Source organism: Zeus faber (genome assembly GCF_960531495.2).
Source record: "Zeus faber genome assembly, chromosome: 1".
NCBI classification, from domain to species: Eukaryota; Metazoa; Chordata; class Actinopteri; order Zeiformes; family Zeidae; genus Zeus; species Zeus faber.
In genome coordinates, this window is record NC_137193.1 from 36,954,888 (window position 1) to 36,968,577 (window position 13,690).

The 13,690-nt window shown below is 43.9% G+C and overlaps 1 protein-coding gene across 1 annotated transcript; it reads left to right on the plus strand.

Annotated features, from left to right (window-relative positions):
• Nucleotides 1–6,061, plus strand: spata18 (spermatogenesis associated 18; the record flags this gene model as incomplete). The annotated part of the gene is made up of 12 exons (XM_080014469.1): nt 1–87; nt 1,053–1,158; nt 1,241–1,356; nt 1,469–1,587; nt 2,225–2,320; nt 2,405–2,539; nt 3,541–3,772; nt 3,854–4,012; nt 4,615–4,790; nt 5,005–5,128; nt 5,534–5,605; nt 6,005–6,061. The coding sequence occupies 12 exons, from the start codon at nt 1–3 to the stop codon at nt 6,059–6,061; spliced, it is 1,479 nt and encodes a 492-aa protein (XP_079870595.1).
• Between the last annotated feature and the right edge of the window lie 7,629 nt (nt 6,062–13,690).

The following is a 13,690-nucleotide window of genomic DNA, read 5'->3' on the forward strand; positions in this document are numbered from 1 at the left end:
ATGTCGGACTCCCTGAGGAGGCTGGTCCACTCTTCTGCCTTCGGGGCTTTGCAGGACAAGCTGGAGAGCTGGAGCACGGACTACCATGTGAGTCTTCAATTAGTCATCAATAAGTCATCGCTGACCCACGTCTGAGCAGGACAATTCTAATGACACAACCCTGGTGTATTTGCTCCGTGAGAACAGCATGCACTGAATCTGCGTTAACGGTTTACTTTTTAAAATAGATTAGTTCGAGTCTGTTGAAAGCATAATTCAAATTTAAAAAGAAATATTTGATAAACAATATCGCTTTCTATAAACGTTTATTTACGAATAGGGAGGTTGAAATGATGATGATGGTTTATTTTAATTAACCGGGTTTGCAATATAACAATGTAAAGTGGAGGAATAACCCTTAGTTTTTGTATTGTATACTGACCGCCAAAGCAAAGTTTGGTTGCTATGGACACCCATCGCCATGACAACCATTAACTAACCAACAGAGGGAAAGAAATTAACTTGTGCGTTTGTCGACACTTTCGTCGGCATATACAGCCTTAATAAGGATAAATCAAATTTTCTGATTTTCTGAGTTTGAATGGTTGAGTGGTTTGGATTCGTGTTACTTTTTTGAATGTACTACAACTTGAAACGCAGGCCTGTTTCAACAGACAACATCTGATGGGCCTACTAACACACAAACTGTGAAATAAGACAGTCCACTTAGTTTTTTGTGAGCCGCTTGTTTAGAGGAGGACCCTGTTAGGGACTGTATAGGTTTGGTGTTGGCTCAGTTAATACAGTATCTCGCCCTGGGGCATCAATCAAAATGCATGTACATTAATATATGCATTAAACCAGCATTTACCACCCTTTCTGTTTTACACAGAAACCTCATGTTTAGCTTTCAGAACAGTAAGTTTTAAAGGGAAAAAGTCTGATATCAATTTTTTAAATTGTCTTTTTGTAAGTCTCTTTGGACAAAAGCATCAATGACGTGATATAGTGTAGTCTAATGTGAAAATCCCTAAAACCCTGCTTGTTCTTTGTTGCCTCTCTCACCCTCTCAGGTGATTTCGTGCGACCAGAACCTAAACCGATGCTGTGAGATGATCGAGCTGACGGCCAAGCTCCAGGGCCAGCTCTTCACCATCCTCAACCTCGCTGCTGCAGAAGGTGAGGCGTCCACGCAGAACCTCACACGCAGGGAAACATCTTCCACACCCGGTGACCTCTGAGTTTCGGTACGCCCTTTCAGGTGGACATTATGCCGGAGTGGACACGCTGAAGACTCGCCTGTTGCCGTGGCTTGGAACCTGCTTCTCCATGGCACGGCCATCGGTCACGGGGGACACCAGCCTGCAGCTCATTCAGGTCAGATCTTATCATCTCAATCAGTCAAATTAAACATTAAATTCTATTATGTCTTGTCCTGTTCCATCATGGCACCTCTGTGTGACGCTGATGAGACCGATCTCCTCCTCAGGACTCGGTGGAGAAGGACAAGCGGCTCCGGGAGCTTTCTGCCTCCCACCACAGTGACATGCAGAAGATGGAGACGCAGCTCTGCTCCACCCGCCTGCAGCTGGACTCCGTCAAGGCAGAGTGAGTCTGGTGACAGTACCAAGCTATACCGACTCTTTTGTGTATCTATTGTGTAACAACATGTTAAGCAAAACCCATGCGACAGATTTTGAAAATTTGGTCCGGATTATGTAAAACAAAACATCCATGGTTTAGTTGGAAATCATTGGCTGGGTAGAAGTATATCAATAGTAGAGTGGAGGAAGAGTTGGGTAGAGTTTGAGTAGAGATAAAGAAGAGTTGAGGTGGAGTAGACGTAGGGAAGAGGAGAGTTAGAGTAGAGGTAGTTGAGAGGTGGAGTAGAGAGAGGGCAGAGTAGAGCGAGAGTAGAGGGTGAGGTAGGGTAGAAGTAGAGGGCGAGGTAGAGTAGAACCCCTTGTCCCTCCCTTCCTCTCTTGGCCTTTTGCTGTGAATCTTTTATTTTCCAGTTCAGGGTTCAACATCAGGTTCCTCAACAATCATCATTAAATAAACGCAAAAATAATCAATTCACCAAAATGTCGACCGATAACATTTTCTGCAGCGCCGATCTCATGAGACTGGGCTGGATGTCAGCAGGATTCCTGCTGGCGTCAACTTACACTCAATTTAACGCTCTGTTTGTGAGACAGTTTTGATTTTTCTTTCAGTTCTTTCCTATTTTCTGCCGTTGCATCAGACTGGCCGACGCTCAGGTGGCACTGGACAACACCAAGAGCAAGTCGGCGACCACACTGCTGGCCACGGAGGACGAGATCCTGCAGCTCAGTGCAGAGTGAGTGGAGCGGCGGCTCCGATTAAGACTAAGATATTAATATGTTAAGATATGACGATAACCACCCGAGTGTGTTCCCCACAGCCTGCGAGTCGCGAGGGAGGAGCTGGAGATCCAGCAGAGGAAGATGGAGGCTCTGGACGACTACGAGCGGCAGATACGCCTGCTTAGAGAAGAAGTGTCTTATCTGACCACGGAGAAGGCCATGCTGCAAGAGAGGTGGGTGTGTACACACACACACACACACACACACACACCTTTATCACAATTAAATTCCAGGGCTTCCCATAGGATAAGCTGTCGAGAATCTCTTTGCAACTCGCTGCACTTCTTTATTCTCTTCATCTCCATTTGCTGAATTATTGATGATCACATCCTCATTTGCAGGCTTGTCCAGGGAATGTGGAGCGTGTGTGTGAACGAATTAATAAGTGTATCATTTCGTGGTGACTGGTGAGGGTGATTTCAAAGTTCAAAACAACATGGAAAATAACTTTAATCGGTGTCAAACTGTCTCTCTGGTGTCTTACGAGGGTTTAACAGCCAAACACCTGAATGTCATTAATGCATCAGAGCACTGTGGCCACTAGAGGGCAGCGGCATGACTTCAATACATTTAAGTTCAAGTTCAAGAGATTATTTGTCACATACATACACATAGGGTCGTACATATATGCAGTGAAATGTCATGACACCCGGTGATTACGCACAAGCTCTATAATCTCAAAAAATACTCTAATTTGCGCACGCGGTGCTCGCTCAGGCGGCCACAAGGTGAGGCGCCACAATCGCGATTCTGGGTTCTATAATTATATAATAGAATTAATTGTCTGTGTTGTATTAAATATACATCTAAATCCTCCTAAAAGAAACTCTACCATAACTTACCTCCAGTACTCACCTCACAGAGTAGAAATCCTCCAAGTGTTCACATTTACTGTCTTCACCGTGCTGTTTTGAACAACTGCTGCAATTTCCGCAAGTGTGTTCACCCTCGTCTTTAAATAGCTCTGACTCTTCAAGATCCAAGATCATTTGTCACATACATATACATAGGGTCATACATATATGCAGTGAAATGTCATGACTTCCGGTGATTACACACAATAAGCTCTAAAAATACTAAAATATGTGTAATCGACACGAGGCGCTTGCGCAGGCGGCGCCACAATCGCAATTCTGGGTTCTATAATTATATAATACTATGACTATCCTCTCAGGTTAGCGAGGAGTCGCTCCCTGAGCCCCGTGACTAGGCGGGGCTGCCCGTCCAGCCCACCGCGGAGTGACTCTCCCACCAGGGCCCAGCTTACGCAGTCGTCCCGCCACGCCCGCGTCCTGTCGCGATTCAGCGACCTCTATGCTGTGGAGCGCCTGGAGGCCCAGACGCTGCTGCGGCGCTACATCCATGACCTGCACATGGTCCAGAAGATCATCTTCATTGCCGCCATGGTACGACAGGGATCAATCTGACCAAATGCCCCGTGGTAACCGGGGTCCCTCATTTCTAATCCCTGTCATGGTGTTTTGCAGGAGGCCTTCCAGGTAGCGAAGCTGGCCTACCGCCAGTTCAAACTGCGCGTGAGGAAGACGTTGTCTCCGTCCCACTTGGGTCCAGAGAGTCTGGAGGACGCAGCAGTGGACTACATCGTCAGGAACCTGGACCTGTACGATGTGCAGTCCAGTGCCAACGTAGGCTCACACTGTGAAAACACGAGAGAGTTAACACCCAAACAGTACAGCGTGACGGATTATATGCCTGTCTGTCTAGTTATACCATACCAGACAGGTATATAACTAGTTATAGTCACCTTGAAGCAGATCAACACCCTTAAACCATCCACACAGTGTCCAATTCCCTGACACAGCTCTGTGGAATACTCAATTCTGATTAGTCATTAGTGGCAATCAGTGGTCAGTTATTTTTGAATAATGGCTGCTGATCTGTTAATAATGGCGTTGCCACGGGCAATCACTAGTCCATCTGGTTTCACATTCTTCACTCCATATATCGTTCTGCCTACGTTCTTTTGCCAACACTAGCGAGTGCGCCATCCTGTGATAATACATGGAAATGCTTCAGGGTTTCTATGTATTGAATTGCATCAGGGTCCTGATCACCCTATTGGGGGTTATTTTGCCAATGGCTGCACATTACCTTACCTAACCCTAACCCATGATCCACGTGTTTGAACTCAAACAGTCATCATTTTCCTTGAGCCACTGTGGGAAATGCAGCTGTGGTGAAGCAGCTCTGGACTGTTGTTCTCCGTGTTCCTCTGACATCTCCACAGGATGTGATCAACGCCATGAACGTTAACCCGCGGATCTCCTTCCCCCCGGAGGTGGACTTCGCCCTGATCAGCCCTCTGATCAAGGAAACCTGCAAAGTGGCCTTCACCATGCAGACGCTGGAGCCACCGCTGGACGTAGCCTTCGCCAGTGACGGAGAACTCTACAACGAAAACAAGTCAGTTTGGGTGTTCTCAGCATGAACAGTAGGACCTGCCTGTCTGCCTGTCTGCCTGTCTTGTCTGCCCATCGCAGTCATCGCCAATAAATATACAGTATAGACCACTTCGGGTGGTTATTTGCTCTCCCTGCCACCAGATGTCCCCCTCAACACACAGTTGTGTGGTATCCAGTCACCCTGCTTATCCCCTCCTCACCCTCCTCTCCGTCAGGTACCGCCGCAGCTTCGACTCGGAGTTCAGCGCTCCGCTGGTCATGTACCACGTGTGGCCGGCGCTGATGGAGGCCGCCCAGGTTGTGGTGAAGGGTGAGGCTGTGACCAGGAGAGGAGCTCTGGTACGTACGTAGAGTCTGTCGGGCCAATAGAGTTTTGTTTAAATGCCAACTGACGTTTCCAAACAATTGGTGCGGTTACAAAAAACCCTATCCCAGGTCATTCTTAGAACTCTGGGACGGATAATAGGCCTTTTTTGGAGGAACTTAGGGGTCTATCAGTATGGTATGGGTATGGTAAGGACCTTAGGGGTCTACCGGACTGTTAAGGACCTGAGGAGTTCAGAGATATAGACAAGGAGCAAGGCCATAAAGAGCTTTAAACGCCAGCAGTAAGGTTTAAAATTGGATCCTGTACTGGAAAGGAATGCTTAAGGATGTAAAAGATCTGACAGACACCAAAGTCAACTCTGGAGTATCTCACTGTGTTGTTGCATTCACTAATGTTGGATGTTCCTGTTTGTCCAGTGGAGGAGCAGGAGTCGCAGCAGGAGCTGCAGCCCGGTCCGGTCCCGCTCCCTGAGCCCATCACGTGCTCTGGTGAGTTTCCAGATGAATGTTAGACGCTTTGGGTGCCAGTTGACTCCTCTCCTCTGTAGTTTGATGCTTTAAAGAGTTAAAACCCTTTTCACTGTCTCCACCAACCAAATGCTTCCACACGCACGGCCTGCAGGGTGAGTACGGAAATACCACAAGCACAGTTTGTCTTTTATTTACCTCCTCAGCTGTATCCGCCACATTGCTTACTTTATATTATATATTTTTATTCTATTTTTTATTCAATGTAAATTCTACCTTGTATATCCTTGAGCTTGTCAATTATTTTTTATTACTTTCTGTATCGTACCCCTACATGATGTTCCTCACTGCCCTGCTGCAACACCCAAATGAATACAGTACCATCTTCTCTTCTCTTCTCTTCTCTTCTCCTGTGTCCAGGCGTTTAGTAGCCTCAGAGAATCGTCACCCGGCCGCCTGACGGCCAGCCGACTGTGACAACATTCCTCGAGAGGCAAATCTCCTTCAAATGATGTTCTATACACTATATAGTCCACTACCCACAATGCACCACAACAGACAACGTTCACAACAAGAGCACAAAGTTCCCAAAATGCAAACAGGAAAAGGTGAAAACCGTAGGTTTTACCATGAGGTCACTGGATAGGTTTCACTCTGTAGGGGGTAGTGAACTACATAATGTTCTATCTAGTGTAGTATTGTCTAGTTATTAGTACTAGTTAGTAGTGAAGAACTGGATGGTTTAAAACAGATTTACATGGCCTCAATATGGAGATTTAATATGATCTTAAAGGGGCAACAGACAACTTTTCAACTTTTCTAACGTTTCCAAGTGGTAATATTGTTTGCGCTGCTGTCACAAAGACAACCAGATCTCCCCATGCTTTCCTCAGTGCCAAGTTCTGTGCAAGAAATGCATAGCTGTCAACCATCCCATTTTTCCCTGTACTTTCCTGTATTTTTCCTTTCTTTCTCGCTGTCCTCTCGGATTTTTATTTTCACATAATTTTAACCTTTCAAAAAAAAAAGAATAATAATACGTTGGCTGCACCGCTGGCCTCCGCAGTTACGTCTCCACTGGTGATGGAAGCTGATGGTGTCCTTTTTCCTACAGCCATTACACTCTGCAATCAACATTAAAACTAATGCTGAGGGAAAGCAAGAAAGTTGTCTATTGCCCCTTTAATAGGCAGCTAACTAAAGCTACTGTAACTAGTTCCTTTGTCCTAATTTAATATTTAATATCTACAATCGCTGATCCACAGAAACGTCCATTGGTTCAGACGTTTCCAACCTGCACGGCAGCACTTTCCAGCATTGAGCCTCTAATCCTGTGACGTTAACTATTTAACTCACACTATTTACTACAGTAACTTTACTAACCTCGTACACTAACCTGGACGCTTATTCTATATTTTGTTGGTGCTGTTAGACACTGATGTGTTTAAATCCTCAAATACTTGACAAACCCAAATCGACCACAGAGACTTTACGTTTAAACGTTGAGTTTTGGGTCTGTGGTGCGAATACATTTTGAGTGTTTTTAGAATAAATTGTACTTTCAGAAAATAAAAAATAAATAAATAACACATCTCTATAAAAAAATAATAAATATAAAAAATAGATGTAATAAATATCTAATAAAATCAATTCTATTGAATATTAATTAGTTGTTTTTAAAACCCTCATTGATGATCAGGGTTTTTTGGACTGAATTATATTATATAATTTATATTATTTTTTACTATTTTTTTTGACTTTGATCAACTTTTTCTGTTTCACAATGATCTGTGGAAAAGGTAATCCTCAATGTTAAGCCCTTTGAATAAAATGTTATTTTCTTTAAATTACATATATTGATTATAACTATTGAAATTGTGTTATTTTACACTGTTTAAAATAATTTAGCCTAGAGCAGCTTGACGTCTATTTAGAATTTATTAAAGGATTTGAATTGTACTATATGCCACTGACTATATCGTTTTTTGATTTGATGACCTGTGTGATGAGTAACTAAAAACCTTTTAATCTGTTCCAACGTGTTTCAGTTCGCACCCGAGAAAGTGTTATTGTTTAACAGTGTGAGATTTGGGGTTTCTGATTATTATTTATTATATATATATTTTTTGCACTCTGTTGATCAGAATTAAATCTCTTTAAATTCACCAGCAATAAGGAACAGTGTCCTGGTGCAGACACTGATTGCAGATCACACAGCGGCTTTGCAGCTGTACAAATTAGAACAACACATTTCGAGTTTGACTCCTCAAATGAAGCAGTGCAGCTGCTTCTCGACAGACCCATAAATTGGTGAAAAACTATTTCTGAGTTTCTGTTCCAGTTTCACATCAACACGTCGGCTGCTGGACGTGAGAAATTAATCGTGAAAACATTTTGGATGGAGTGTGTTGTCATTGGAGCGCCAACTAAAATGCTTGAGTCCAAGTAAAACTCCCGCTTGGTTCAGAGGTCTTTTCTAACACAGACCATGAGATGTTTCGCCACGATGCTCCGGCTCCTTTATCCCCAGGTCAGAGGAAAGGGGTGGGTTATTCTGCTGTAATTCACCGCTCATGATGACACCATTATGGATGAGCAGAGCGTAGAGAATGAATCGGAACATCAATGGAGATGCGAGACGCTGAAGCATAAAGAACAGGGAAGGAGTCGCTGGGATTCTCCTGCCATGTTTCTAGCTCATCCCTTCCATGTTTTGTGCTTTTCAGTAGTCAGTTGAAGAGCTGCTGCTGTTATAAATATGTTATAAGTGTTATAAGCAGATTCATTCATTTTGGGCGTGAACTTGACACAAATTTCCTTTTAGCCTCTTGTGCTCTGGTGCAGCAGTTAAACTGTAGGTGGGACTGAGATCGTCTGGACCTCTTCTCGTTTAAAACCACTTTTCATGACAACAGGGCCTGAGCAGCTTTTGATCCTGGCCCCGGTGAAGGCCTGTTGAAGAACATCTTTCAAGGCAATCCTTAAAAATACTTAAAAGGAGGGAAATTGAAAAGCAGAGCTGCGCCCATGATGCTGTTCTTCACCTCTCCGGCAGGGCCCGCGCAGGGGCCTGGATCATGGCTTGCATCAGGACCTGCACCAGAGCCTGGACAAGGACATAAATCAGGGCATGCTCCAGGGCCTACTGTAGATCTGGGAGTCTGCTGGTCCAAAGAGGCATGACCGAACATCCCCCCCAGCTTCAGGAAGACATTAACGTGTTCGCTCTGCCAGAGATACCGAGGCTAAATGCGCCTTCCTCCCTCTGAGGCTCCGGGTCCCAAACCATAAAACATTTTTCAACTTCAGACGCCAATTTCCTCAAATCAGACGTTTGTTGAAGTACGGGACCTTGTTCCCATAGTGACTGAACATCTGGGTTCTGGTATCAGCCAGAAACTGTCCACTTGTATGAGTTCCTAAATCACACTCAAAAAAAAGGTGGTCAGTCACCCACAAAGTTTAATGTCCGTGATGATAAAACTTCTTATCTTCTGGTTCTAACGCTGTCTGCAGGGATGAAGGGTTCACAAGCTGACGTTTAACGTTCGGATCACACCGTGCACGTGTCAGCGAGAAGCAAAGAGAAACAGATCGGGGTCTGATCGCTGTTCCAGCTGTGAGAGTCCTTGTCCTGGAGCGACTGGGAAACGGCTCCAGAAAGAAGACAAAATGTTCTGCTGATCTGACGTGGACGGATTAGTCCACCACCCGATCGGAAGCCTCGAATCTCGATCCTGCGCTGTGTCCCCATCCAACCTGTTCTATTAACCTCAACCAACCTTCTACTAACCACAGATTAAAGCACAGATTGTTTAAAGAAAACCTTTACTCTGATTTTCCTTCATCCCAATTCTTCGACGAGGATTTAACCATGAAACAGCCGTCATGATAATAAAGGCTTCCTGTGTTTTTAGAAGAGCGCTATGGACCTTCATTACATTCTTCTGAACGATTATGAGCCCTGCAGCCTGCTTTGGTGCTTCCTTAATCCACGGACAGCTTTGGTGTCTGCAGAGAAGTAGGACGAGGAAATCAGAAGCGATTTGAATTTGAGGTTTGTGCAAAAAAAGTTTCCAGCCAGGTTCCAGTGTGACGGCTGGACAGGTTCCAGTGATCCCTGCGCAGATATTTGGACTCTGGTTCTGGAGGCAGAACGACGCTCCGGGGAGCTCATAGAGCAGTGTTTCCATTCTGGTTCTCACAGAAAAGTGTTCAACACGTCGTTAAACCCTGAGAGGCTTCAAAACCTATTTGCTTTTCTCCTGGAAATAGCAACCAAACGTCTCAATAGGTTTCCAAAGTTTTTTGGCAAGAGAAAGTGTCTCACACTCCACTGGCAGGAAACACTTATTCCTAAAGAACTGAGTTATAGGTTTATGAGGTTTGCTGAGTCGGGTCATTTTCAAACTATGGGTCACCAACGGGCCAATTCCTAAGTTGATGACATCATCAAAGTACAAGAATATTTATGTGGAGTTAAAACTGAATTACAGTTTTTGTTATATATTGGGAGGGTCCATGCATGGGCACCGGATTGTGGGCGAGGAGGGGATGGGGGTGTGCTATTCATCTATTACCGTAATACCTGAAAGTGGGGGGGGGGGACAAAGAATCCCTGTGTTCCTCATTCTGGGCCCCCTGGGTCCATGGCCGGTGAGGCTCTGATATCAGATATTTGACCAAAATCTGATTCCAAGAGCCATAAAACATGTCTGAAGGTTTGCTTCTTCGAAACAGAGTGGAATTTCAGAGTGGGTTCTGAGTTCATTAAAGTCAATATTTTGTAATGAGCTGGAGTAGAGGGTCTGTCTGTACTGTTGAGTTGAAGTAATGGAGGACTGCCACTCGCTTTACCGTCGCCACACTATTGTAATTCACTTTTCTCTTCCCTGGACCGTTCCCAAGTGTGCAAAACGCTGCTGCTGGTCTGACCAGGTCCAGTTCCAGGTGCCATGTTACTCCCATCCCGGCTTCCCCACATTGGCTCCCTGGTTAAGTTCAATATAAAATAACTGTAGTGACATATAGGCTGCTACATGCTCCTCCATCTTCCACCCATCACTGACCTCCCCATCCTTACACCACCAACTGGTCACTCACATCTGACCAAGGTTTGCTGACTGTCCCGCAGTGCGGACTAGAACCAAAGCCTCTGGAGGAGTTTTTCCCCACGTCTCTGGATCTCCGCCACTCTGGATTTTAGCTGTACTGTGTTTGTATCTTTTTTATTTATTTATTTATTTTTTACGTGACTAGATTTATACATTAAATGTATATATATCTTTTACTTAGAGTCAGGATCCTGAATGAGTACCGAGCCACAAACAGGTTTGAGAATGGAATCTCTGGTCCAATCTGCAGGTTCCCCACTGGGTCTACGAGCGTCTGGCTCCATCTGAGGATGGCGGAGTCTGGGGTCCAGGGGTTCTGCTGCGACTGGAACGTTCTGTAGAAACATACTGACCATTCTCACCCATTCCAACTCCTCCAAGTCCTGCAGCGTCACTGCTGCACCGAGACCTGATACGCTGAGCTGGAGCTGAGGAAACGGCACCCGACCCAGAGAACGGCACGGAAAGAAAGAACCGAGAGAGGGAGAAAGAAAGAAAAAAGGAACGAGTGATCTGGTGGATGAACAGACTACTGGGATAGTCATATTTGATGAAAAGAAACAGTTTCATGGCCGTTGGACTTCAGAGCACTCGGTACTGCGGTCTGTCTGAGTTTAAACTGCCTGGAAGTCTATAAAGAACTACAACATACGCAGATTGCAAATATCTATTTACAACTACTCTTTGTAACGATATCGTACACGACTTTGATCGGTACATTCAAAAACAATAAAGATGTGTTCTCTATTGATGCTAAAACTTTGTATTACCTGATGATGAGAGAGGAAAGTGATCTGTTCAAGGCTGTTTCAGAATATGATTAAAAAAAAAACATAGCGTGTGTGCTGCCATTCTCATCTGGAGGCCAAGGTCTGAAGGTTATTCCTGGACTGGAACGTTCTCTTGCCGATTTGACCAATTTGCCTGACACCAGTTGGCCACTAGAGGGAGGTATGTCCAAGGACGGCGTTCCCAACCTTGAATCAACGTCACTAATGGGGCTGAGTAAATTAAGAAAGAAAGGAATATATCAATAATCTTAGAAATTTTTTATCGTTTTGCGTATGCATTTCGGACGACCTTGCAGCCCCTCCGAGCACCCGTAGAGGGGCGTGGGCCCCACTTTCAGAATCCCTGTCCTGGGAAACATCCTTAACTCACCTCTAGTAGACCTGTGTTATTCTACTATTTTACAGCTGTTTTCCTTATTCAGAATTCAAGATAATTACAAAGTGCCAAAATGATACATAAATAAATGAGACATAAACAGCGAGACTGTTTCAATATGATTCTGATGTTTCTAATTCGTTTTTCATTGTGGGTGTTTTAATTTCAATATGATTTTATGATGTCTGCTGCTTTTTGGGAAATAGATACAATCTCAATGTGGGGACTCTGGTTAAATAAAGGATATATATATATATGGTTAATATGATGAACCAGAGCGTGCACCCAGAGGCTCTGCCGCTGAGGGATGATAATGCATTGCAGCGTCCCAGGTCCCAGGCTGTCAGAGGTGGAGCAACATCTTATCCAACTGGTGCACACAAAGCACCAGTCTGCTGACATACATAGAGGAGACGGGAGGGAGCAAGTGGATCGGATGAAGAAAAGTCAAGACGCCTGGCGGGAGGAGGACAGGTGATGTAACAGAGAGAGAAAGGGAGAAGAAAAGGAGTAGGAGTTCAGGAGGAGTGAGATTCAATAAAAGCCTTTTTTTTTTTTTTTTAAATGACATTCTATTTTTATTTTTCATTGGGTAGAAAGAGGGCCGGTTTTGAACTAGAGGATTGGATGTCTAGATGTTTCCTTCAGGGCAGATAGCCAGGTATGTTAAGGTAAGAGATTTTGGAACTGGAATATAATCTAACCAGGACTTTATTTCCATAGAATTTCAGTCAGATTAGAACAGAAAAGTATTTCTCTCTAGAGGTAATGATGAAGGTACTGTAGGTACAAAGTGAGTTGGTTCACCTAGAGAGTTGGGATCAATAGTAGGTTTAGGGTTTTAGAACAATAGCAAAGCTGCATTTTTGACAAAAATAAATATACATGAATAAATAAGATAAAATATTTATGAGGAAATTAAGACCTCAAATGCTATTAATATATCAGTTTTAAGGCATGATATATGCAAAACTGAATTTTAACACAGTTTAAGTTTATAATAAAAAAGAAGCCTAACGTTTTTGGACTAATACCTCCATGTTTCTTGCAGGATCGGGGTCAGCAGGTTTTACTGGAAGGTATCTTTAGACTCAGGAGGAATGAGGAATGAGGAATTTGTGACAAGCTGATTTTGTTACGGTTAAAATGTGTCGGAAATAGCCCAGAAAGAGTGCAAAAAGACAGAAATAAGACTTTCTTACTTTTAATTAGAGTCAAGAGAGTTGATATAAATCGAAATGGATTCATCCCCAGATGCAATTGTATTAATCTGTTCAGGAAGTGGTTGAACCCTGTCTTTGATGAGAAAGAGGCAGGATACTACAATCCAAAAGAATAAATGTAATTTGGAAAACACAATCACATTTGATCAGGATTCACCAGTGCTTTAACTCTACATGTGAGGACTTATTTTGGTTAAATATTAACTATTGTCTCCAAACTCAAATTAAACCACCAACACAACACGCTTTGGATTTTCTGTCTGTGCACTGGACAGTACACGTTGTCCTGGATGGTTTACTGGCAGGAAGCGATACTGCTGCACACAGAGTGATGCGGTTTGTGTATTACAGACGTCACTCAGATCGTTATCATGGTAACAGACACCATGAGTTCTGCTGAGGCCGCTGCTGTGAAACAGATTAAAGGTTGTGCTGAAAGTCTGGATGTCCAAGGGGGAAAGTTAGAGAACTTATAGAGAAACAACTTGAAAACCAAAATGATTATTTGTTTCTTAGTAAATGACGCAGCTCCCATGCACGCTAACAGACGCTGATAAGCGAAAAGTGAAACAAAGACGCAGCTGATGTATTAAATTAAACTT